Raw genomic sequence first — 26,597 nt, forward strand, 5'->3', positions numbered from 1 at the left:
CAAAGTAAGTTATTTTATACCTGATACAATTACTGAGGTCTGTACTTCTAAAAGCATAAGAAGGACCTAAGCTGTGGAAATCACCTTGTTGCCCACACATTTGGGAAAGAAGTAGAAAAACCATGCACACATTGCAAGTTCTTCTGAAATTGGCTGACACAGAAAATGTTTTCGAAAAAGTGTTCATTCTTGTGGGAAATTTAAGTGGTGTCTTAAAATGCCTTTTTAAAAAGCTTGCAGTTGTAGATCAATTAGCTGGTGTATCTGAGGGACTCAAACTCCGGTGTTAGGAAGGGACCACTGTGGTGTTTCTAATGAGCTTTAGGAGCATGTACAGGTCAGAACAGTGGTGAGAAAGGTAGAAATGACTGTACATTCTGTGAAATCTCAGGGCTGCCTACAGTGAAGCCCCAACTCACAGGGGCTTCCTCAAATAATAACTTTAGGCTAACTCTTTGTTTGGCTGTTTTGCCTTAGGAGGATTCTAGTCTCATTTTGTACTATCTGTGACTCTGATTGTGAATGCCCTATATTTAGAGACTTAAATTTTGAACTAAGCAATTAATCCAAGTAATGCACCCACGTTAACAATGTATGTTATCCTTCATTGCTTAGTTTGGCTTTTTATAATCTCCAACTTGGTAAAACAAGACCTTTCTGCCTCTATACTAAGATAAGTTACTTCTTATAAAAGCTCTGATATGAATATTAATAAATATACTTTCCTTATTCTGGCAGTTAGACCTATTGTATTTATTAAATGGACATCAAAACTAGGCAAATTTCAATGGTTTAGAAACTTTTTTAAGTAGCAGAATCCGTTCTTCTTGGAATTCTAATCTGTAAAAAAGATAAAGATGTAATTGCTGTTTATGAAGAGGGGATGGGGAGCCTGGGACACTGATGGCTTGGTACCTGGTCTGGTGACCTTTAGGCTCTTTTTTTCAAAATATATTTTATTGATTTTTTACAGACAGGAAGGGAGAGGGATAGAGAGTTAGAAACATCGATCAGCTGCCTCCTGCACACCTCCTACTGGGGATGTGTCCACAACTGAGGTACATGACCTTGACCGGAATCAAACCTGGGACCTTTCAGTCTGCAGGCCGACGCTCTATCCACTGAGCCAGACAATTAGGGCGAGGCCAGTGCTCTGTGCCTTTGTTCCAGTAAAACTTTATTTACAAAAAACAGTCAGCAGGATAGATTTGACTCCTGGGGCCATAGTTTGCCAACTCTTGCTCTATAGACAACAACAAAGTTAAATCATATTTCAAGCTATGAGTCACTTGTGAAACACTCAGGGGCATGTTAAAATAAAGTTTCTCATGTAGGAGATAATGGGGTAAGCCTGAGATGTTGCATTTTTAACAAGGTCCTAGGATCTAGTTCGGGGTCTATACTTTGAATAGCAGAGCTCTAGGTTCCTTCTTAGAACTTCTACAAATGGAGGAGCTTTGAAAATCACAGCCTCAATGAATGAAAACTAAAAAAATATAAGTATTTTCAGGTGAGTCCTCCTTATAGCCAAAACTGATACGTTGTGGTTTTATTTAGAAAACAGGGTACATTAGTAATTATTCATTTTACTATCTTTGGTTTATAAATATTCTTCTCAAGACAAGAATTTTTTTCATTAAAAAAAGTTTGAAAATAGAGAAAAGAAAAAAATTACCCATAATCCTCTTACCCTAATACCTTTAATATTTGGATGATGTTTCCTTTTGTCACAGTCCTTATAACTAGCATTTCATAACATGATTAAGAAAATTCCACCTTACTTTGAGGCATTTAGGTTTTCCCTTTTAATTTCTGCTCTGTGATCTGGTAAGTGATTCATAGCTTGAAATATGCTTTAACTTTGTTGTTGTCTATAGAACAAGAGTTGGCAAACTATGGCCCCAGGAGTCAAATCTATCCCGCTGACTGTTTTTTGTAAATAAAGTTTTACTGGAACAAAGGCACACTTACTTGTTCATGTGTCATCTATGTCTTATTTCACTTTTACAGTGGCAGAGTCCAGCAGCAATAGAGATCTTCTAGCCCACAAGCTTGAAATACTTAGTATCTAGCCCTTTACAAATCTCATTTGCCAACCCTTGGTGTAGAAGAACATACTCTATACTTTCCAAAATATTATTCTTTTATTTGATCTAAAATATACAAAATCTATGATGTTTTTAGAAGATACCTTTACATTCTAAATACCTTTACATTATAAAATTTCAAAGTCTGACTTTATTAAAATACCTTTATATTATACAATTTCAAAGTCTGACTTTAAAATTATATTTTCCATTCAGCACTTCTAAACCGTCGAGCGATCTCCTGGACCTCCAGCCAGACTTCTCCTCTGGAGGGGCAGCAGCAGCCGCGGCACCAGCACCAGCACCGCCTTCTGGAGGAGCCACTGCCTGGGGAGGTGAGTGAAACCAGACAGTCATGCCATCTCTCTATTTAGTTGCTTTTACTCAGGCTACAACTGTTATGCTTACCTTCTGAGGGTCCAAATGGTGCTAGAAACTTGGAGAGAAAATGTTCAGAATGGCATCTATTGGTAGAAATATATGTTGAGAGAGACAGAGACAGGAAAAGTACCCCACAATACAGTTAAAATGTTCAAATAGTCATATAGTTTTTATTTTAGAAGTTGGAACAAAGGCAGTACTTTCCTTTGCTGTTCTAAAATTCTGATTATGTTTAGTCTTGTTTTCTAGAGATTCAGACTTTAGAAGTCTGGGTATTCCTGAAAATTTATGAGATTATGCAAAGACAGCATTTCTAATTTGGTTTTCTCAGGGAGAGCCTTCCTTCATGGATTCCTGACGGGAATTGATTTTATTCACATTGTATTTGACTTAAATGCAGTTAAAATCTGGGATAGCTTTGTCACTGGAGAATCAAACTTCTCAATTTCTCGCAGGAGCGGGATTCTTGCGAGATCTTTAGAAAATGAATTTTCTAAGATTTGCACGGGACAACAAGATATGGTAAAAGGCTTTATTTACATGGAGTTACATTTCTCAGGTTGCGAAGCCCCATGCCCCTTAACCCAGTCCTGAAAGAGGGGCAGCTGGAGGTCCAGTAGAGCCAAAAGGAGGGCCACTGTCCAAAGCTTCTGTTCCATGTTGCAGCCGGGTCCAGTTCAGCATTCAGGCTAATTGAAGTCCATTCGTCCACTGTGTGGGCACAGGGTAGTGCACCTCCTGCAACAGGAGAGCCAGGAACCTGGCACACCAGAGAGAGAGAGGCTCTGTAATAAATCAGTGACCCAAAATAACAGCATAGGTGATCTGATCATAAACTCCTAACTGGGGGTTCATGGAGAGTAGTCATGCTCCAGGCCTATGTCTTCTTTAGTGAAAGGTGTATCTTTGCTTTAAGTCAGCCCTTTCCATTGTTCTTTCGCATGTAGTTTACCACACCTTTGAAATGCCAGATTAATCCTCTTTTTTAGAGGCATAACCACTCTCGAGGGAGCACATAATCTTGTTAACTATCCTATAATACAATCATTTCGATTTCCCTGCCTTCACGTATCTTCCTTATGTCCCCTTCTTAATTCCAAATGTATAAAGAGAACTACAAAGCTACCAAGCTTGGGAGCATTTGAGATCTTACTTCTTGGCATGTCATCAGGTAGCTCAAATAAACTCAAACAAGCTCTTACAAAATTCTTTACAAGTTTGGACATTTCTTACATTGACATTCTAAAAAATTATTTGGGTGCCAAAAGTTAAAAAGATAAAATAAACACACACACACACACACACACACACACACACACACACACACACAAGAAAAACATAGGTGAATCTTTTTCCATTTCAATATGACATTTTAATTCATATTCATCTCCAAGGAGTTTTTGCTAAGATCCATAATATTGTGAAGAATAATTTATAATAACCAATTTTATTATAACACATTTCAGTCTTTACTTGTTATAAATAATAACTCTTGGTGACAAACACTGAGGTATCATCAGTAGGTCTAGTCATGTGGTTTCAACCTGGGCTGTCTGACCTGGACATGCAGGTTGTGTTAGTCCGGAGTGGGGCTGATATCTTGCCTGTTTTCTGCCAGCGAAGCTGTGAGCCTTTCTCATTCTTGGGAGAAAGGTGTTTTTTCTAAGCTGCTGGCTTCGAGGGAGCACTTTTTAATAATTATGCAGAGCACTTTCTAGGTGAGCAGAAGCCTTGACTTAGGGCCTGCTGGTCACTTTTTGATGGTTAGACAGCATAAGTGTCTCAACAAAATACCTACAGCTTCAGTGGAAAAGTCAGCTGAGGAGAAAAATGCTAATAAATAAATTTCCTAAGCAAAATAATAAAAATTATAAGCCTTAAGAAATTGAAGTAGTATAATATGAAGTTGAGAAATCATAGTCACCCACCTTCAGTTTGCATTCATTCTATAGATACCCAGTGATGGTTGAAGATGATGCTAAATTGTAACAAATTCATTTTGGCTTATGTGACTAAAAAAAAAAAATTACTTTCTCAATCTTGTTTGATAAGATTAGGCTGATTCTACTATTGAAGCATATTTTAATTTTGTTTAACTAGACAGTAAAATACAAACTTTAAAAAACTATTTAGACCTATTTGGATATTCTTATCTGACCATAACACAGTAAGAGGATTTCATTTTCCAACGACCATCACTACTTCAGGTGTTTATAAGTATTGCCATTTTAGGGGATATTATTTTTTTTCCTGTTGGTGTAAAGCAACCAAATTTTAGCAAATTCATATTTTGGTAAATTTAATTTAAATAATGCTTATAAGATTTGGCATCCTGTGGGCTAATAATGAACATATTTCACTAAAAAGAATGCAGAGCATTTTTAAAACTCCTCCTTTTGGCTCCATAATAGGGAGAGTGTTTTTTTCTTGTAATAAATTCATCTCTCAGCACAAACAAGTGAGTTATGTATGTTATATTTCTGTGTATCTTAGAAGTGGGGAAACAGATTATTTCTTACTAGAGGCCCGGTGCATGAAAATTCGTGCATTGGAAGGGGAGGTGGGTCCCTCAGCCTGGCCTGCCCCCTCTCACAGTCCAGGAGCCCTCAGGGGATGTCCTACTGATGGCTGCCTGAGCCCTGGGCCTCGAAGCCACTGTAGCTTTGTCCGGATGGACTTCCGGAAGACATCCGCCCTAATTAGCATATTACCCTTTTATTAGTATAGATTATAAATGCTTGAAGTAGATTTCTGCTTTTTGAGAAACATGGAATTACTGCTAGGGTTTTAATTTGAATTAATGGACCTAATAAAAATTATCAACATGTATTTGAAAGCTCATCAGTATTATGTGATCATATCACTTTAATAATTTCCATGTGGAATATTAGCTATGGTAGAAGCAGTTTTTATGACCCATATTACCATTTTCTTGTTAATTAAATCTGGGGAGCATATCTTTAGGCTATTTTCATACACATACATTTAGACAGACGTACACACACAGAAAGATTATAAGCTTTGACATTCACAAGTCAATAATGAAAATTATAATTTAACCTAAATGTTAGCTATAGCTATCATTATCAAGCATTTTTTTGTAACAGATATGGGTAAGCACTTAAATATATGACCACATTTAATCTTTATTATAACCTAAAAGTTTAGCTACAGCTCACTGCAGAATATAGATTTCCTTGTTAATTTAGTTGTAGGTCTGTTTCCTTGGTTACAGTGAATATTTTCTAGCGATTTCTATTATTTTAAAAAACCCTCTGATTATATACTATTTGCTAGTGGATCAACTTTGCTATTGTAGCTTTTTTGGATAGATTAATTTTTTACAACAAGTAGTAGTTTTCAGAATCTCTAAAACTGTTCCTATCATCCTAAAATAGAGACTTCCTTTTATAGGAGAGAAAATTTTGCATAAAGCAAGATATAAGTAGCATAAATTTTATTTTATCTAGAAAATTAAAAGAGTTTGGAGACTAAAACCTGTGGTTTCCAGGAATGGAAAAAATTTTCATCACCAATTATTCAACACTATGCTTAATTACCTCATACATTTTCTTAGAAAATTTTACTTTTCATCTTCCATTTTATCAGTGCTGGAAGTTTCTTCGTCCCCCTCCAGCTGAATAAGTCTTCTCCTTCTTAACAAATGTATGAAATCAGTTGCTCATTCCCCATCAGAGGTCTGGAAACTGTGCTGTCACGTGGCTCTTCATTCTTCTGCTAAGTCTCATTGAAGCTTGAAATATCCATGTTGATAAGGGCAGGGTGAGGGAGAGTCCCACCAATGCCAGGAAAAGAGAGAAGCCAAGTCTATCTTGCTTCTGATGACCCACTGTGGTCATCCTAAAATATTTTTAGGAAGTGTGACTGTGGAGTAACACTTGTATTGGGCCAGGTGCTGTTGGTATAAGAAATTATTAGAAGAAACTTCTGTTTCCTGGGATTGTGGACCTGGCCACCTAACAGCAGAATATACTTCAGCCCCAATCCAACATACACTGAAGGGCCAGATTATTTTGACCAGCCCATCAGTACTTCATTGACACTTCCAAAAATACTGAATATTTTCCTAAGCAAATACTCTCAAGGTTTTATTATTATTATTATTTGTGTAACTAATTCACTTCATTGTACTGATGGGGTGGTCATAATAATCTGGCCAGTCATAATAATCTGGCCACTCAGTGTAGGTCCTTTTTGCATTCTATTTATTAAGTATACATTCTAAAATTTTAAGAGGGTTTCTAATGTCAACTCCATGTGCTATAATTTTCTAAAATTATTATGAAATATATGGGATTTGGTTAGGAAGAGTCTGATTATCTCAGTGTATCTGTAGAGTGCTTTACATAATATTCATTGGGTTTGCAAAATGCGTCGTTTAATGAATGTGATTATTTTAATGTCAAATTTATGTTTCTCAGTTTTTTTAAATATCCTCTAGAACTCTTGGGTTACAGGTTCTTATATTGTTTTTAAAGCTCTGGGGGGAAAACCTTTTTAATGAATTCTGATAAAAAAATTTTTATCATTAAAGTAAATTTATAGGAACATTCATGAATTTAAATATGAAGTGTTTCATGTGACTGAGAAGAGAAAAATGCCATTGAACAATCCAATGTTTGACATGGAGTCATAGTATAGTAAAGAATAACTCCTTTTAGGCTTCTTATTTAGGATGCCAACTATAATCCCACTGTTGAACACAGAAAGTATAAACCTCCCAATGAAATGCTGTATTTTAACCTAAGGTTTATACATATAAAAATTATATTGAATTGAAAAAATATCTGATAATATGAAACCTATGAAGAAGAAAAAGGTTTAGGTTGGCATTTCTTTTTCTAACCCCTAAACTTGCATTTATTTATTTGACTGTTTTATACATTCTACAATCAAACTATAGCTTTTATAAAGCTCCAATTTATTCTCTGGTATTCCAGACTATAGTAGTTTCATCTATGATCAAATAAAGAAGATCAGTAAAGTTCAGTTAACTATAATTTCATCAGAATGGACATTTATAGTATATGGAAATCAATCAAAGTAGATGAAATGGTAAATCTGGTAAAAAATAAATTGAGTTTTTCAAAATTGTTTAGACCTGACTTAGGTAAGTGTCTTGACCTCCCTTGCTCTCAGTTTTTCCATCTATGAAGTTGGAAACTTGATCTAGAAATTCACTGAAGTACCCCTCCAGCTCAAAAGTTCCATAATGATAACAGGTAATAGAGTCATCTCTCAGTATCCACAAGGCATTGGTTATAGGACCCCCTCGGATACCAAAATCTGCAGATGCTCAAGACCTTTATATAAATTGGCGAGTATTTGCATATAACACACATCCTCTTTAAGCCATCTCTAGATTAGTAATAATCCCTAATGTAATGTAAATGCTAGGTAAATAGTTGTTTACTATATTGTTTAGGGAATAACGACAAGAAAAAAGTCTGTACATGTTCAGTAGAGATGTAACGATCGTAGGTGAAACTACATGGTACACATCAGCACAATGTAACATTTTTTTCCCAAATATTTTGGATTCACGGTTGGTTGAACCAAGGATGTAGAATGCACAGATACAGAGGGCTGACTGTACATTTATGTTTTTTATTACAAATGGTCCAGAAAGCTAGAATTTCTTCAGTTAGTGCCTCACCCTGCTTGGACACTGGTGTGGTTGAATATTTCAGCTTTATCTCTTATTTCTTCATATGCTGACACATAACGGACATCGATAGACCTTTTGGGAGAGGGTGAGTAAAGCTTTATTTTAAACTTCTGTTTTGAGAGACTTCTGGATCTTGCTAACTGCCTTCATTTTGATCTTTTGGAACCTGGTGTATTTTTTGTCCTCTCCTTTTCTTCTCTTCCATCTGTTCTCCATCTCTGGTGCAACATAGACTCTCTGGCTACACTTTCCTCTGCTCCCTCTGAAGCACAGATTTCAGATCCATTTGCATCAGAACCCACCCCTCCTACTACAGCTGCTGAAATTGCAACTGCTTCAGCTTCTGCCTCAACTACTACAACTGTTACTGCTGTCACTGCTGAAGTGGATCTCTTCGGAGGTTAGTTAGTCACATCTCTGTTCCTTCATTTTCTTTCCAGGATTGCCGGGATGTAAAAGTCCGTACATTATTCAACAGCATGTCGGAGTGCTTAAATATTTTTTAATGTTTATTCATGTCTGTTTATCTTAGCTAAATTTATCAACTTTATCTTCATTTAATTTCAGTGGTTTTAGAGCAGAGGTTGACTTTCCGTTTCTCAAAGTGGAAATTACCACTAGAACTCTTGTCCCATATGTGTTTCCGCCCTACAGTATCTATGCAAAAGTGGTACCAGACCTAACACTTTTAATTTTGTACATGTTCAGTAGAGATGGTGGGCCAGATTCACACTAGCAGGGAGAAAAAAAATTGGGGGGAATATGGGAGGGGAAATCCTGGCCTAAGTTATTTCTTAAGATTTAGGACAAAAAAAATCATCTAAGAGAGTTTAGACTCTGAAGCGAGTTTGGGGATATGCCCAGTTTTGCAACTTTAAGCGTATTCTATCTAAGCAAAAACTTGGACCATCTTTAGCTCTGGGACTTTGAGAGATCATTTGAATGAGCTCTTGACATAGATTAAAAACAGGTTTAGGTGAGACTTTGAAAGGATTGAAAATATGCAAATGTAAATTCTGACACAGAGTTGATTTAGAGCTATGGGCGTGGGTCATATATCCTAGACTCTGCCAGGATCATCTGCCTGGACCTGGTGAGCCATCTGAAGCCAGTTTGTTTATGTATTCCCATCTGCGTGGTGCTAATGTCCAGACCTGGAAAGGTGCTCCTATCAATTGTACAAGTCGAGTAGTGTTATATTCATCATAGTTTTGTGTTTCTTCATTATAATATAACATCTTTCCCAGGGCATTTTGAGAATATGGTAAAGACATTGGAGGAAGCAAATGATGGGGAGGGCAGGAGACTTCTGGCAGGCTCTGGTTTATTCAGATCCTCCCCTGGGCACTTACTCTGACACTCTGTCACATACCATTGTTCTACATGCGGGACCCCAGTCTCTGAGGTTTGCCAACATTGTCTAAGACAAGGAGCACTCCAGGAGACAGCATCATTGTCACTGTTTCAGGAAAGGAATTTGCACTCCCATTCCTACAGGAGAAACCTGTTTTTAAAAAGGAGGAGGGAGACTCTTGAATAGTGTATTATAAAGCATCATCCACTAGAGAACGTTTTTCAGTTATGCCTGTATGAATTTGGAGACCAAAAATTTGTGTTAGCTTAAACATATAAAATAAACTTTTACATGCCCTCCTTTTCCCTATTATTGATGTTGGGTATGGCAGTTTCTCATAGGCTCATGTTAACAGAAAAACTTCAAGGAAAATAGGGACGGGATGGATAGCAATTTAGTGCTTAAGCATTTAGTGCCTTTAGCGTTTTTAGATTTTTGTTTTTCAGGCTATGTGTAAGGAGCTAATTGCCTCTAAGAAATCAATTCCATCTTGCTTCTCTCATGGCTCTCTAGTATAATAGAGCTAAAGATATTTCTTTGAAATAATCTTTGTGTCATTATGCTGTTTGTGTTGATCATTTCTTCTGCTTTAACTACATTTGTCAGGCAGAGAAATATGTATGTTTGAAAATACTTTTATAATGCCATTATTTCTACCCTAAAATACAAATTTAAAGGACTAGAACAAATAAATAAGTAAATGACTAGTAATACAGAAAATCATATAAATCAATGCCAAAGAATGGGGCTCTCCCTTGATTTCACCTTTATTCTTTCTAGTCACCTGGCTAGAGGTTAAGTACAGGTGCGTACATCTGCAAATCTCATCAGTTATTTTTACTGATCTGTATAGTTAATAAAACTGGCCTCTAACAGCTATAAAATCTCTAGGCTTTAAGTGTCAGGAGTCTATGTGTGTCACTCTTTTGCAGTTTTCAGTGATATTCCTTAATTTATTTTATATTCTTCATTGATTCATAAGGAATCATTTAGAGATGGGATTTTTAAATAAAAACTTAAATGAGAGTCTCTGGCCACGATATGTGGCCATTTTTTAAAAAAAAATCTTGTGTCTCTAAAATGGGCAAGTGGTAGAACTTTGAATAATAGACACCAGTTATTTGGTTTACACAACTTTAAAACATGCCATTTTGAGATTTTATGTAGCATGCACAGCAGTATTAAGTAGATTTCTTTAGAAATAAGCTTTAAATGTTTTAATTTCTGAAAAATGGCCAATTGTTTAATTTCTTGGTTATGAAATATTAAAGCATTAAATTTTCTGTATATTTTATCTCATTTGAAAAGTAGGAAATGCCTATTATTTTTAAACATTCAGATTATACCCACATAATATTTTAGTCATCTCAGTATAAGTTATTAAACAAGTTTCCCAGAAACAGTTTTACTAGATGTTTTATTTTTTTAAAAAATAAACTTAAATAAAAATCTTCTTTCTGTGGTCATGCATAATAGCACTGTAAGGCTCTGTTAAAAATTTTAGTAAAACTTAAAAGATATTGGTAAAACTAAAAGACAACATCCTTAAAAACATTCTACTTTTTATTTATGAAGACCTCACTAACAACACCACAATAGTTTGTAAACACAGGGTTTTCCTACGCACTAGAATGCCATAGTGGTGCTAATTCCTCTCCACAAGCACCAGGGTACCCTGTCAATCACCTGTATCAAGTTATGAACAAGCCTTCATGAGGAGGGTAGTCTGTGAGCACAAAACCAGGGGCTGGAAATCCAAGGAACTTACCACACAGGCTGCCTTGATTTGGTGTGTGTTGGTTAACAAGCTGGGCTTAGGAGCGGAGAGGAGCTGCAAGGGTGACTCTAGGGCTGTTGAGAAGGATCATGTGATTTAAAGATGGCTTATGTGGCGGGAGAAGATGGGGAGAGTAGTTCAGGATGGGGAAAATGACAGCTGTTAGACACATTTAGGAAGGTAGTTACAAGAAGCTTGAGAGAAAATGCTTCCTAGATTGCTAGAAGGAAAAAAAGACTAGCTACAGCCGTGTCAGTGAGGAGCTTGCTGGGTAAGGCTTGGCAGAATTAGACATACACTGCCAATAGTTAACATGGGAGAGCGAACTGCATTGGAAATCGCTTTAGTTTTCAATACTGGAAGAATAATGTTGCCATTGATAATGAAAGAGAGCTAGGTATTAAAAGAAATTTAAGAAAACAAACAATGTTGAAATGTTATCATCTCTCACAGTGCTGGGGCTGACTGGGCTCAGCTGGACAGTTCTTGCCCAGGGTTCCTTTGTGGCTACAATCGGACAGTGGCTGGGCAGTCTTCCTCATCGTATCTCCCTCTCCTGGGCTGGAAAGACTGAACAGCCAGGGCTGGAGTGGCTGGGCTCCTGTCTTTAAGGGAAGTTTTGATGGGAGTAAGTGAGTTAAGTTTATAATATTAAGTTTTACCAAATAGGAGAAGCATTAAAAGGAGATGTCTTGCTGACAGGAAAACCAACCAAAAAAACATTACTCTCCTGTGGATAGAGCTATCAATATGGGTTTCACCTACTTACACATAAGTGATCATTAAAGAGGCCAGCAAGTCACACAGTGGATATTTATTTGGCCCCTCATACTGATATAACTGCTGTTTATTCCATTTTACAGGAGGAAATTGTATATAGTGGGATGCGGCATAGCTCATAGCAGTGTTGCATAGTGGTTAGACACACACCTCAGTCAGACAGACAGTTCATGGTCAAATCCTGACTCCAAATTCTGACTCCGTGTGACCTTGGTCCAGTCACTGAGCCTCCAAACTTCCATTCTCTTATCTACAAAGTGGAGATAGTAGAACCTATATCACAAGATATGTAGGAATTAAATTTAATAATGCACATGAAATATTTACACAGTGACTGGCACATAAATATCACTGAATAGTGACTGCTATTACGGTTTCTACTATTCCCACTTTATTAGCCTGAGTTCCAAGTTTTATAGGAGAAAAAAAGAAAGAAAATAGACCTGACTCATGACAAAATGTTTTCAGCCCTTCCAACGTCCTCTTAGGCTTTTCTTATGCTCTTCCGCCCCGTCTTAGGGTTTCATGTTGCTCTAAGTTTTCTATTAGAGTATCCTTACCATGGCACCTGGAGAAGAAGGTGTGCCCTATCTCCTCATGTAGTTTTCATACTCCATTATTATTACTTGGCCTCTCCCTCATTGACCTCAGTAGCTGAGTAAAGCAATCAGATCCCATAAATCTAGAAGATGTGAATAACTGATTGTCCCCTGTCCCTTCCAGGGATATTTGTGTTTTTGTAAAGGACCTCTTAAGCCAAGTGAATCTCTAATTTAATGTTCGTTAGAGTACTTAATTTCATGCTGAGCCTCAAGAGATGGCTAATGTGTTTCGCAGTCAGATCATTTTGGAACGTGCTGGGATAAACAGAGAAACAAGGGCCTTGACTGTAGGATTTCCTATAGCCTAATACACTACACAAATCTCTGAGAAGGGGGTATACTGTGCAGTGTTTCCCACGTGTAACTGACAAACCCCTTTTCGTGGCCAGAAGCAGTGTTCTGGGGAACTCTGGTAGATGGGGAAGGCAGTGTTTTAAGATGGGAAGGCTGGCCTGTAAGTAACAGGTTCTAGGTGGGTGTTGGTGCCCACTTCCCAGCAATTTCTTCTAGGCAACTTACGATGGTTCATTCCTTTTGTACTTTGGAACCATAGAAGCTCTTCAGAAACTCCAGGATTTTTTTCTATAATTAACATCATCTGTTGGGGCGGGGGGGAAAGCAACACACATTGGGAACCATCAACAATTTATAAATTGGGCATTTATAAACTGGGTCTGCCTATATTTTAATGGATTTTTCTAATTCTAAATAGTAAGAACACATATTCTTAAAACATGAAACTATATTTTTAACCTAGTGAAAGTAGATCATTTTCCAAATAACTAAAGCAGTACAATATTTGAAAACAACAATAAATTTAAGTAAAAATAAAGGCATTATGGTGTCATCCCCTAATTTGATTATCTCTTTATTTCTTTAAAACCAGCCCTTGGTTGTACCTGAAAATGCTTTTCAAGGGTTATGAAGACCTACCTTTTATGAATACTCTGTAAACCTTTTGTATTAACAGTATCATTTCTCCTGCACTAGACTATAAAAAAATTTTTTAAACTAGAACTGTTTTACATTACCGTTGTACATTTCAATTTATTGGCATTAAAGAAGCCATCCATGTTGCTAGAAACCACTGAAGACCTCACAGTGATGTAGTGAATAAGTAGCACCTGGACATCAACGTTTAATGTCTTAAATTACATAATAAAGTTACTTTTGTTTTAATTTTCACATCCATTAATTTCTAGTGATACATAAAACATGCTTCTCAGAGCCCTTATACAATGAGAATCCTGTTACCGTTTGGGTCCTAGTAGGCCTCACAGTACCGACACTGTACCACTTGCATGCAACTAACATGAAGGGGCGCAAAGAGTTGTTTTGTGACCACCAACAGTGCATGGGCCATAAAGATGCGTTTTAAGAAATTCATGTTGTATAAGGGAGCCTTCTTCGCAATTTAACGTGGTTCTTTTACTATATTTCTTCTCTTTTTATTCCTTTAATTTCTGCTGTTTTAAAAACTGCACCCAAGATGCCTTTGCAGCTTCTCCCGGGGAGGCCCCTGCAGCATCCGAAGGGGCCGCCGCCGCAGCCACCCCAACCCCTGTAGCCGCGGCACTTGATGCATGTTCAGGAAATGGTGGGTTTCAAGTCACGAGCCCGTCTGTTGTTTTTCTGTCCTAATGTGAAACTGCCGTAGTTAGACGGGGCCATATGTGTTTCTAATTTTACTTTCTTCTGAGTAAGAAGTGTCATTCATCGTAGCTGACTAAATAATGCCGGCCCTTAAAACATTAAGACAATGAAGTGCATACTTATCAAAATTGACAATTTCTCAAGATTGACAATTTTTATCAGTGCAAGTATGCCCTCTTAATGTTTTTTTATTCTCTAATGCTATATTGCGACTCTTCTGTAACACAGAGTTCAAATATATAGGCATGTTTTAATGTATTTTCAAAGCTATTGGATTACGTAAGGATTTGAAGAATAACAATCTCTGATGGTAGACTGTAGGCTAATCTTACAAGTACCTTGATGTGTTTAGGTTTCTTAACTTGCGGTAACTGCTAAATTTTCTTTTTTTTTTTCTTTAGAAAAACATCCTAATCACTGACCCCTGCTAATAGGGCAGTAGTTTAGTCCAAGCAGCCTAATGAATGCCTAGCTAGTGGGTAAATATCCATGTCAGGTGTCTCTTACCGTAGTTATGATGCCAGTCTCTCGTCTCTTTCCGTAACTGATGCTGTATGTGTCTCCACTTTCCTTTCCAAAAGACCCCTTTGCCCCGTCCGAAGGTAGTGCAGAGGCTGCGCCCGAGCTGGACCTCTTTGCAATGAAGCCACCTGAGACCAGTGTTCCTGTAGTTACCCCTACAGCTAGCACAGCCCCTCCGGTTCCTGCCACTGCTCCTTCTCCTGCTCCCGCCATTGCAGCGGCCACTGCTGCTACTACCGCTGCTACCACCGCCACCGCCGCCACCGCCACCACCTCCGCCACCACCACCACCACCACCACCACCGCTCCTCCTGCTCTAGATATCTTTGGTGGTAATTTTTTGTTCTTGTCATTGAACTCATTACATCTGGTGGAGTGAATGCTGGTACTTGCGATATACTGCATCCACAGCTATCACTGCATGCACACTTGGTAACTGAATGGTTCTCTAGAAACCATGTGCTGCGTTTGTCAGAATTCCCCAGATGACTAAGTCAGAACTGGAATAGATGCTGTTTCAGGCATCCAACTGAGTAAAGGCATGTGTGTTCTTGGTCTTAGATTTATTTGAGTCTGCTCCTGAAGTCGCTGCAGCGCCCAAGCCGGATGCTGCTCCTAGCATAGACCTGTTCGGTACAGGTAAAGCCAAAGCCACCCTCCCCTCTCTTACGTTAGTGTTCCCCAATGTGTTGGTGACTAAGCTCTTTGTACTCGCCTGTGTGAATGCATTTGTTAGATGTTTGGCTTTGATTTCAGCTTTCTACTTACTTCTGCTTGGTTTTGGTTTGTTTCCCTTTCGGAAGATGCTTTCTCCTCTCCACCACAAGGGGCCTCTCCTGTGCCTGAGAGCTCTCTCACCGCTGACCTCTTATCGGGTGAGTCCTTTTGCCCACATCAAGCCTTCAGATGTCCTGTGGGGGTCACGTGTGGAGAGGGCAATAGGAAAGTGTGCAGTTTGTCCTGGGTCCTCTTAACCAAAAAAAATCACTTTTTAAAATCTCATTCTTTGGCCCGTCACCAACTGAGGAAGGTTAATATTTCAAATCTAACGCAATGAAAAGACAAAACTTTTTTTTTTTCACACTGAAACCTCTGACCTCAAGATGTCAAATTTTATTTTCTTCGGGGAAGTGTGTATTTTTAGATCCATTTGCTTTCCCTTAACTGTCAAGACTGTCTGCATTGTACCGCCTGCTGTTAAACGTGAAATCTCAAGGAGCCGTTTGTCAAGGCTCACGGTTTCATTTTCCTGTGGGTGACGTGCGGTGTTTCCTGTTGTGTGCTTCACTGCAGTGGATACATTTGCGTCACCGGCTCCTGCAACCACTGCCTCTCCAGCAAAGGCGGATTCTTCAGGTGTGATAGACCTTTTCGGGGGTGCGTATCTCTCCTCCTTCAACACTTAACAGTCTTATTTTTCTTCATAATAGTTTATAGATCCTCCCTTTCATTTTTTTAACCATGTGAAGCCATTTCCATCTCTTGGATGTAAACTCCAGTTTTTAAGATCTTTGCCATTTCTTTGCATCATCTTCATCCTCATCAGTTCATAATTTTCCGTGCATGGCCTAACAATTCCAGATGATTGTTTTTTAACTCTTCGTTCATCCCTATGTAGAATCAGCTCATTTGAATTTCTTTCTACTGTTCTTCCCTGGCGATCCTGATCTGTTGGCTAAAGCAACATTTCTAAGTTCTTAAAGGCAATATAAAAATGAACTAAATTCAGAATTGAAAACAAACAAGCCGGTCAAAACTGAACATATAAGCTCTAGATGTCATACATTATTTTGTAGAGTTTATTTATGTTGAGTTTGATGTTTTAAAATCCTTCCAAAGAATTGGAAGGTATTTCACTGATTTAAATGTATTTTCCTCTTCCTGTATATGTTATTTAAAGGCAGGAAAATGTGCTGAATTAACTCCTGAATTACTCCTTTGGATGATTTATTTAAAGTCTTCTGTTAGCAGTAAATGTACAAGGAAAAAATGCAGGATAGAAGTGATTTCTTCATGAAAATCCATAAGTGTGTATCTACTGGCTAAAATATTATCGTTAGCAAGTTAAACCCACACTAAGTACTCTGTGTGCCCTGATGGGTAGGGTACACAAGGGGTGCAAAGATGTCACAGTTTCTGCCATTCAGAGGCTCAAAAATTGTGGCAAATAAACATGAAACCTTGTTGCTGCTGCTTAAATTGTTTTTAAAAAAATTAAGTTTAATAGAATTATAAATGGGAAAGTTTTATTACCTTTGGACAAAATTCTTAACACTTTGATCTTATTTTGATAAATGACAGGATTTAGCCCAAAAGTTTTATCCTTTAAAAAGTTATCTTACTCTTACAAAGGCGTTAATTCTTAACTATTACAGCACTCTTTTGTTTTGAGAGAATAAAGTTATCAGAGTATAATTCAATTCACTCTGTCATTTCACATAGGCGACTAGCTCACCTTACAAAGCTCCATATGTATGCATTTATCTGCAAAACACTTAAATTACTCACTGTACTTACCATTTACACTCTTTTACTTTTTTGCTGCATAATGGATAATGGGTAGATGCATTTGGAACTAGTGCTTCTGAACCCCAACCTGCACCTCAGGCTGCTTCTAGTTCATCAGCATCGGCAGACCTACTAGCTGGTAATTAAAATAAAATGGTATTTTGTGGAAGTTAAGTTTGGATATATTTTTATAAGTAACAGCTATTATATAAATTTTAAGGTGTATGTTTTCTTTGAGACATGAAGTTGAAAAACAAGACATTATATAATTGAAGGTTATTTCCAATAATTTTATGAAATTAGCCTTAAAATCACATTTGTATACAAGCCACCACTGTGGCTCCATGGATGCTTCTAATCTGCCTTACTTTAAGTTAGCACATTTTTTTTGTTTACTTTAGAGCTAATATGCTTATGTTTTAAGCCCTGGCTGGATAGCTCAGTTGGTCAGAGCATCATCCAGATAGGCCAAGGTTGTGGGTTCCATCCCCAGTCAGGGCACATACAAAAATCAACCAATGAGTGCATAAATAAGTGGAACAACAAATCAATGTCTCTTTCCCTCTCCCTCACCCTCTCCTTCTCTCCAGTCCTTTCTAAAATCAATAAAAAAATATTTTTAAAATATGCTTATGTTTGATCATTGATTCTATAATATATAAATCACACTAGGAGAAACTCTTAGATTTCCACCATTGGGTTGAAGCTGCTGCCACCTTTTAACAAGCAGATCATTTTTTTAATCTGTAAATCCCTGGAGTAATCCCAGTTCAACAGGACTATGGTGTGGAATAGATTAGTACAAGATGCCTAGAATTATTGCTCATTGCTAGGATGGGATAGATAGAATAAAAGGAAACATTTCAAGGACTCAAAGACAGTAAAACTGTTGTCTTTCTTGGAGGCAAGGCGACGTGTGCTTAATGATAGCCAGACCTAGAAATTATTATTTTTACAGGCAAAGCACTTGCCAGTTACAAGACCACAAAAGTGAGTTTTGGGTTCTGGTTATCAACTCACAAGACACTGCTGTTTTACCTCGCTCTGACTTAACTTAGAAGGGTGCATAGAGGAAGCATAGCAGCAGCATCACAGAGGACTCAGATACCTAGATGCAGCCTCCTCTGTCCCTCCCCAGTCACCAGAAGGGATGCATTTTGGTCATAATGTCGGTGAGGAGCTGGTGAGAATGTAGGTCCCATAAGCACAGGGAAGCCACCATGTCCAGAGCCTCTCAGCTTAAATTCTCTGCTCGTCATGTAGCCTTTGATAGGGTGACTGGCTCTCGTTTTAGAGTGTAATAGCAATGCTAACACCAGATCTACCAGGGAACATTCATTCTTGGGTGAGTAGTGAGTAATGGCCTCATCAACCTCCAGAGTTGTAGGACATTTGACATGACGGCAAATACTTCCTCAAGAGGCTGCATGGGTTATTACAGCCCCACTCTTGACCTTCCCTTCCATCAGTAATGCAAACTGGATATTTAACAATCTTTCCCAGGGGCAATGGCATTCTTTTATGTCTTTGCCATCCTTTCCTGCAAACAGGACATTCCTATTTGCCAAATCCACTTCATACCAGTGACTGCCAGCTGGTATTTTTCTAAATGACGAAGATTCAGGATTCCACTGTGGACTTGGAAAGTTGCAAATATGACAGGAGGCTGTGCATTTAACACAAACCACAACTGGTTGCTTGGTGGGGAAAAAAAATACTAGCTTATCTGACTTTTCTCCTGGTCCAGATACTCTTCATAGCAGCTTCAAATTGGTCACAGAAACTTTAAGCTCTAGATAAGCCAGTACACTTAATTCAGATATTTAACAGGCTGTAAATGGAAGAATATGTTTTTAGTTAGCACAAACTATGCTGTAGCAATAAGATTTTAACAGGCTGCAGAAACAGCATCATTTTAAATGCCTTTTGAGGGGGAAATGGCCTTGTCAATTTTAAAATGAGATTAGTGATTATAAATTTTTGCTTTGAAGTTGTAATTAAGATTGAAATGGTATGAATAAAATCAAATGTTCTGGCTTTTTGCAGAATTGCAGGAAGCCCTTCTTTCTCTCTGGGTATTCTCTCCAAGTCATTGAGATTACTGGTAGGATGCCGATATTATGCATATCTCAGAGTCTGGCCGGAAACTTGAGAGTTAAATTTATAGCAAATAAAGGTTAATATTTTACACAGTGAAGAATTCAGCTGGCAAACTTCTCTCAATATATACCAGCTGAAAATATAGAGATTTGAAAGATACAGACAGATTCCTGGATGATGGGTATAAAAATGCATTATTAAGGGAGATTAGGTGTGTTGAAGGATATGCCTAACTTCTGAGGTTGACATCAAGCAGGAAAACCATACTCTTCCCTAACAGACACAATTCTGAGGCGACTGCATGATAAGTCTGTGCTAATAAAGGAATGTGTCACATCCCATCTTTAATCCCAAAGGCGGGGAAGATATGAACCAGCCTTATGAGGCTCTTTGTAGTTTCACATTGTCTGCTAATCACAAGACACAAATTACTTTTTTAGCAGAGTCATAGAAGTCCTTGAATGGGTTTAAAATATAAAAATGTTCAGTGTTGAATTAATAACTTAACAATTTTCACTAAATGGGAAGGTCTACAGAGGGCCAATACTTTCATCCTGTGTGGGGCTGGAAAACAGTCTGGAAGTGTCAGACAAAATGTCTCAGGCTATTATTCTTAGCAATATTGACTAGCTCAGATTGATCTTCATAAATGGAATGTGTTGAGAACTGGTTGTACCACTGGGAATAATTGAAATGATACCATCTTTAACATAATGGAGCACATGTGGGTCAGGAGACTATGTGTGAGAGTGTGTTTCACTACCAATAGTTTTAAATTTTCACTCGACTCAAGTAATATGATGGGTTTTGATGTGTCTGCATTAATAAACCTTCATTAAGTGCATAGGCTGTTCCCTTTGAGAAAGATACATGTGTAAGACTAATCATCTGTAATAGAAGGCAGTGATTTTGTAGATGGTTGAGCAATCCAGTTATAGTGTAGGAAAGTTCAAATATGCCTGCAAGACATTCAGAAGCCTACTGATTACTACCTTATTTTCAATTCCATAGAATACTTTTCTTCTTAATGTAATTTATAACCATATCGAAAGAAAAATTAGTGGTTTCAGTTTATTATTTGTTTCTATTCCTGGACCCTAAAACTTTTCACTTAACAGAAGGAGTACCCCAAACTTCTTACTAATGTCTATAATTTTCTTGTTTAGCTCTTCATTAAGAGTATAGCAATAGATTTTCCTTTAAGATAATCAGTTGATTATTTTATGTCACTTTATACCTTTTTAATTAAGCTAGGTTTGTGAGGGCACCTACTTCATAGCAACTGAGTATAATAGAGAAAGTCATCTTCTCAGATCTTTGTCAAATTTATAAACCCATAGGAAGGTACAAGTCTGGCATTACTCCTGACCGTGGGAAAGAGGCTGTGTAGTATGATGAACAAGTATCTAGAAGATTCTGTGTGGAATCCTGGCTCTGCATTTGCCATCATTGACCTTGGGCAAATTACTTAACCTCTCTGGCCTCAGTTCCCTCATCTGTGGAACTTCATGGGGTTGGTGTTAGGATTAAATTAGCTAAAGTATGTTTTAGGTTGAACAACATAAAATTGCTGCTGTTGTGGGACCAAAATGGTCCAATATAGGAAATTCATGTGGTTCAACCTAATAAATGCATAGAACAGTGCCTGGCACCTGGTGAGCCTCATGCCAATTGGTTTTACCCTTTAATGTCTTAGAGAAGGCACTGTTACTTTTTGTTGTTGTTGTTGAATTGTGTTATTTACTTACCTATGGAGAAAATCTACTTCTATTACGAAGTTTAGCAGTACTAAGCAGATGAGCCCTGTGTCAAAGCATACATTTTTCTCTTTCTACTACTTAATCTTGGGTAGGTGTGTTAACTTCTCTTGCACCATTTCTTCCAGCCATGGAAAGATAGGCTTGAATCAGATGATGCGAAGGCCCTTCCCAACACTAATCTGATGGGATTCTAGGATACGTTGTCTTTTCTTGGCCAAGTTTTAAGAAGCTGAGCATCAAGTACAATTGTCTCCACACTCACCTGTAACAAGAAGAAGCACCTCATAGAATAATTGCCTAATAAGCACAGCCATATTCCAACTTAGAGGTGTGGGATGTTTCCAAAAAGTTAGCATTAACACAGCCTACCTCCTTAAAACCAAAATGGCCACATCCACAAAAAATAATTACTTTTGGCCTATCTTTGCTTCAGACTGATATTAGTTCTTAAAAATATAAAGAATGTCTTTTCTTCAATTAGGAAAGTTCCATGATGCTTATGTCACTCAAATACTAAAATCACTTAAAGTGAACTTTAAAAACCACCTTCTAATAGGTAACAACTTTCCAAATTACTATTTTTTATACATATGCAAGGAAAGCTTAAACCCAAATCCATATCAATTTCCAGGAGCAACATGACTTGAACATTATTGTCTGCTTTAGGAAATAGTACCCAAAGAATTTCAATGGGAGCCATTTTCAAACTTATAAATTGGTTTTATGGAATGCAAGCTTAAGGATATTTTTTGAGCATTCCTGATGTTTTTTTCATAAGCAGTTTCTGAAGAAGAGCAGATATGGCTAGATTAGAAAGGAATATACATACCCAAACTGAGTATAAAAAAAACTCCTGGTAGTAATAAATTCTTTGATAATAGAACATCATCTCAGCTCTTACTAAGAAATCACTTCACAAGTTGCATATTTTTGTACAGATGAGCTCTGCTTCTGCTTTTGTCTGGGGGTGGAGAGAAATGATTTGCTTCTAGTATCAAAAGATAAATATGTAATTTGAGGTTTCCTTACTTTATAATAGTCTGATTTCTCCTCACCTTTTATATTCAAACTAGAGGACCAGTGCACAAAAATTTGTGCACTTGGGGGGTCCCTCAGCCCGGCCTGTGCCCTCTTGCAGCCTGGGAGCCCTCGGGGGATGTCCACTTGCCAGCGGGGAGCAGGCCTAACATCCTTAGCAGTCTGACATCCTTAGCGCTGCTGAGGAGGCGGGAGAGGCTCCCGCCACCACTGCTGTGCTGGCAGCTGGCAGCCTGGCTTGTGGCTGAGCAATGTGTGTCATAGTGACCAGTCATTCCCAGTCGTTCTGCTGTTAGGGTCAATTTGCATATTACCCTTTTATTATGTAGGAAGTTTCCTTCACTCCATAAACATTAATACAGGGTTTCAGGCATTGTCTGACTATTAGTAGAAAAGGTGAGAAAAGAAGACACAGTTCTTGACATCAAAAGATCCTCCCTGGGGTGGGTGGGTGGGTCTGGGGGTGAGAATAAAGAATTATGATGGGGCTTGGGTGGAGCACATATGTACTTGGGGTGGGTGGGGAGGGGGTAGTTGTGGCTGATAACAGTATAAGGCAAGGAATCCCTCTCAGAGCAGGCATCTGGCTCACTATGATGATACAATAAGCAGCAACCTAGTTTGCAGAGATGGAGAGGGAATCAGAGCCAGAAGAGCTTGATTGCTATGCAAAGGAATCTGCACTCCATGAATCTGAAAGTTATGTGAATCCAGGGAAGGATTTTAGGCAAGTAACTTTATCAACATTTTCCACTCAGAAAAATCACTGGCTGCACTACAGAGACAGGACTGAAGGAAGTCCAAATGAGAAGCCCCACTGGGCGACTTTATGAAACCTGAGAGCCGTGTTGGGCGAGCCTTCACTTGGCAGTAGCAGCAAGGGGACCAGAACATATGAAAGATATTAAAAAGAATTTGGTGGCAGAAAGAATGCACACATATTTTTCTGATTTTATTTTATTATCATACTGGTTCAATGTGTACAACTAAGCATTTTCTAACTACCTGGTATTGTGATTTGAAGAGTCAAAGTTTAAATATAATGAAAATAATTATCTGAATTTTAACTCGGGTGAGACCCTCTTAGCTTTATGTGCTCTACTGTATTCATAGATTTGGTTGCCACGGGTTCTCTTAACAAAGATATATATTCTTGTGTGCTATCTTGTTTCCAGTCAACTAAAATCTCTCATTAATACATGATAGGTGTCAACATACTTGAAAAACTTGTAATAACCTATAACTTCCCAGGTGTCATTGACTTCTCTCATCTACATGCATTCAATTCCTTTCTGTCTTCTATAACTTTTTCTGACTCTGTTTTTATGGCCTTTACCCATGGTTAGTTGTTTCTGCTTATTTTTTTTTCTGGAACTGCTTTTTCCTAGGATTTGGGGGTTCCTTCATGGCCCCTTCTCCATCACCAGTGACTCCAGCCCAGAATAACCTGCTACAGCCCAATTTTGAGGCAGCTTTTGGAACAACGCCTTCAACTTCTAGCAGCAGCTCCTTTGATCCATCAGGTGAGACAGTGGTTTTCAAACATTCTTTTAATTTGTTCTGATTATAAAATAAACCGCCTAAGGTTAGTATGATAATCAGGAAATGTCTACGCAATACTGAGTGATGACCTTATTTTAAAAACTGTTCAATAAATAAATTCAGTAACTTAAGTGAATATTTTTAGTACATTTTGGTGGCTTTAAGAATAACTTTTAATTCCTTTCTGTGTTTCTGTTTTTAATTTTTTTGCAGAAATCTAACTTAACACGCACACCATCTATTGCATGAGCTTACATGCACACGGTTTAGAGATGGTTAAAGGAAAACAAGTACTCTGTACTAAATCTTTGTACAGTATCTGAATGTGTGGACACTCCCCCTGCTGTTGCTTACACCCTCTGAAGCTTGCATAGTTCTTGGTTTTTTGAAGTTGAGACACAAATAGTATTCTTTGCCTGCCTTTAACCTTTCATCCTGCTGTCATTTTGTTTGTATTCTCTTCCATTCTACTCTTCCCATGCTGGGTCCTTACTACAAATTTTCAATTGGTGAGTTTTTGGCAATTAAATGTGTTTCAGAAACACCCTAAATATATGCCCTGCCTGACAATTTGGTTGCTTCCATTGCCAGTGCCTAGTTGAATGCTGTTCTTTTTTAATTTAGAATCATTGTATAGTAGTATGTATGGTAAATATGCATAGTTTTTTAATAAAAATTAACAACCACAAAATCTTTGACATGGATATTAGCAATAACTTATGCAAATCCCATGAATCTGCATTTTAAATGGCCTTCTTATGTTCTAGGAACTAGACAAGTAGTAATTAGTTATTACATGGTAATCAGGAACCGTGAATAATGGCATGGTTCCTAGTACTGAAATAGTGTTTACTTTAAATATTCCCTTAAAGTTAGAACCAAAAGTGAGTGCTATACTGGAGAAAAAAATTAAAATTCTTCTAAAATATGGTCAACTCTTTTTCAGATACTTATTAATAGGTATTGACCATTATATCAGGTTTTATTTCGACACTGATTTCATAGGGAACTAAGAGATTTGGCCTTCTTTACTCATTTAAGAATTGTTTTAAGTTGTTTATGTAATAGTTTCAACAAAGACTTTTTTTTAAAAGTAAGCATTGTAGAACTTTAGAGTAAACCAGTTAGGCTTTGCTAAATCACTACCATTTTGAATAAAACATGTTTTAGTGATAGCTTTTAATGAGTAACCATGGCTACCAATTATTGAGTGCCTATGTACAGCAAATGTTATAATGAAGACATGACATGCATTATCTAATTTAATCTTTACAACAAAGCCATGTAGTAGTAGTGGTGGTACTTTTCCCACTTACAGATGAGGAAATTAAAGCTCAGACAGAAACTTTCTCAAAGACATACAGCTAGTGAGGTGTGTAGCTGAGTTGGAGCTCAATTCTGACTCCAAAGTCTGTGCTCTTTCCTGTACATTACACAGATTTTTTTCCATCTTTGTTCATGTTCATTAGTATTTCCATACTTTATGAGTAGACTTATGTAGAGATGTTCTTTTTGGTGTTATGGTCATGATAAGTGTGAATTACAAGCCTTCTTTTATAAGATTGTATATTCACTTGTTTCCATAGTTGTTTTTTTAAGACAGTTTTCCCTTTAATTTTCCATATGCTCTATTTTTTTTTCAATTATTCTGAACCTGGTCTATTTGATTTCCAGTGTTTGATGGTCTAGGTGACCTTCTGATGCCAACCATGGCACCAACTGGGCAGCCTGCACCCATCTCGATGGTACCTCCTAGTCCTGCAGTGGCAGCAAGCAAACCTCTTGGGAGTGATCTTGACTCGTCTCTTGCCAGCTTAGTAGGCAGTGAGTCATATAGTTTTATTTAACTGAATCATGTGTGATTTTCCCCCTGTCTTTTCCTATGTGTTGTTTCTGGATTCACTTGTGGGTGAGTGTATTAAGGAGTGGGCAGAAATTCTTAGTGCTTTACCCAGTACAGCTCCTTGGAAGGTAAGCAGTCTCTATACCATAGTCTTACAAGCAGTACCCAGGCCATAATTAATAATTAATCTAAATTATCCAAGGTATAGTTAGCATGTGCACTATGAAGTCAAGTGCATTGTGTATAATAAGTACTTAAGTTTTCATTTCATTTGGAAATGAGAACACAGAATAACTTAAATACAGTATGTTTACTAATTGAACAGCCAAGTGCGTTTTAGTTATTCATTCAACAAATATTATTTATTGAATACTGGGCATTCTTCCAGGCTTGAGAGAGAAAATTAGTGATCAAAACAGGTATAAATTTCTGTTTTTATGGTGCTCTGAAATGGCAAAGACAAACATTAAACATTTTCAAATTGGTAAATTCTATAGTGTGTTAGGTTATAAGTCCCATGGGGGAAAAACAGAACAGGCAAAGAGGGGTAAAGAGTGCCACAGAGGGGGGGTGAGAGTAGGCCTCACTGAGAATGTAAAATTTGAGCAAAGATTTGAAGATAAAGGAATGAGCCATATGGATATCTGAAGGAGAACATGTGCAGGCTAAGGAGACAGCCAGTGCCAAGACATTGGGCAGAAGATTGCCTGGCATATTCAAGGAACATCAATCAAGGAGACTGTGGCTGGAGGTAGGTACATGAAAGAGAGAGTCTTAGGAGGTGAGGGCAGCTATGATAAAGACTGGCCTTTTATTTCAACTCTGAATTTGATTTTTTTAATTAAGGTGAATGGGATTAGCATTGCAAATACCTTTCATTTCACTTGAGGCTGTATCAAAAGTTTAGCATATCATTTATACACAATTTTTTTCTATCCATTACCCTATGGATATACTTTTG

At 37.7% G+C, this 26,597-nt stretch overlaps 1 protein-coding gene across 6 annotated transcripts in view; it reads left to right on the forward strand.

Moving 5' to 3' along the window:
* SNAP91 (synaptosome associated protein 91) overlaps nt 1-26,597 on the forward strand; it is a 126,423-nt gene that overhangs the window by 78,433 nt on the left and 21,393 nt on the right. For 3 of the 6 annotated variants that reach the window (XM_070418165.1, XM_070418162.1, XM_070418164.1), the window contains exons 13-23: nt 2,304-2,422; nt 8,228-8,242; nt 8,390-8,557; nt 14,160-14,267; nt 14,905-15,177; nt 15,407-15,484; nt 15,649-15,720; nt 16,139-16,222; nt 17,409-17,492; nt 23,640-23,774; nt 25,468-25,617. In XM_070418165.1, the coding sequence (XP_070274266.1) occupies nt 2,304-2,422; nt 8,228-8,242; nt 8,390-8,557; nt 14,160-14,267; nt 14,905-15,177; nt 15,407-15,484; nt 15,649-15,720; nt 16,139-16,222; nt 17,409-17,492; nt 23,640-23,774; nt 25,468-25,617 (1,286 nt within the window). The remainder of the gene's footprint in view (nt 1-2,303; nt 2,423-8,227; nt 8,243-8,389; nt 8,558-14,159; nt 14,268-14,904; nt 15,178-15,406; nt 15,485-15,648; nt 15,721-16,138; nt 16,223-17,408; nt 17,493-23,639; nt 23,775-25,467; nt 25,618-26,597) is intronic. The other 3 variants (XM_070418166.1, XM_070418167.1, XM_070418168.1) reach the window with 3 other exon arrangements.

This window comes from Myotis yumanensis, unplaced genomic scaffold (assembly GCF_028538775.1).
Source record: "Myotis yumanensis isolate MYYU_CA2020_CCGP unplaced genomic scaffold, mMyoYum1.0.hap1 SCAF_6, whole genome shotgun sequence".
NCBI lineage: Eukaryota > Metazoa > Chordata > Mammalia > Chiroptera > Vespertilionidae > Myotis > Myotis yumanensis.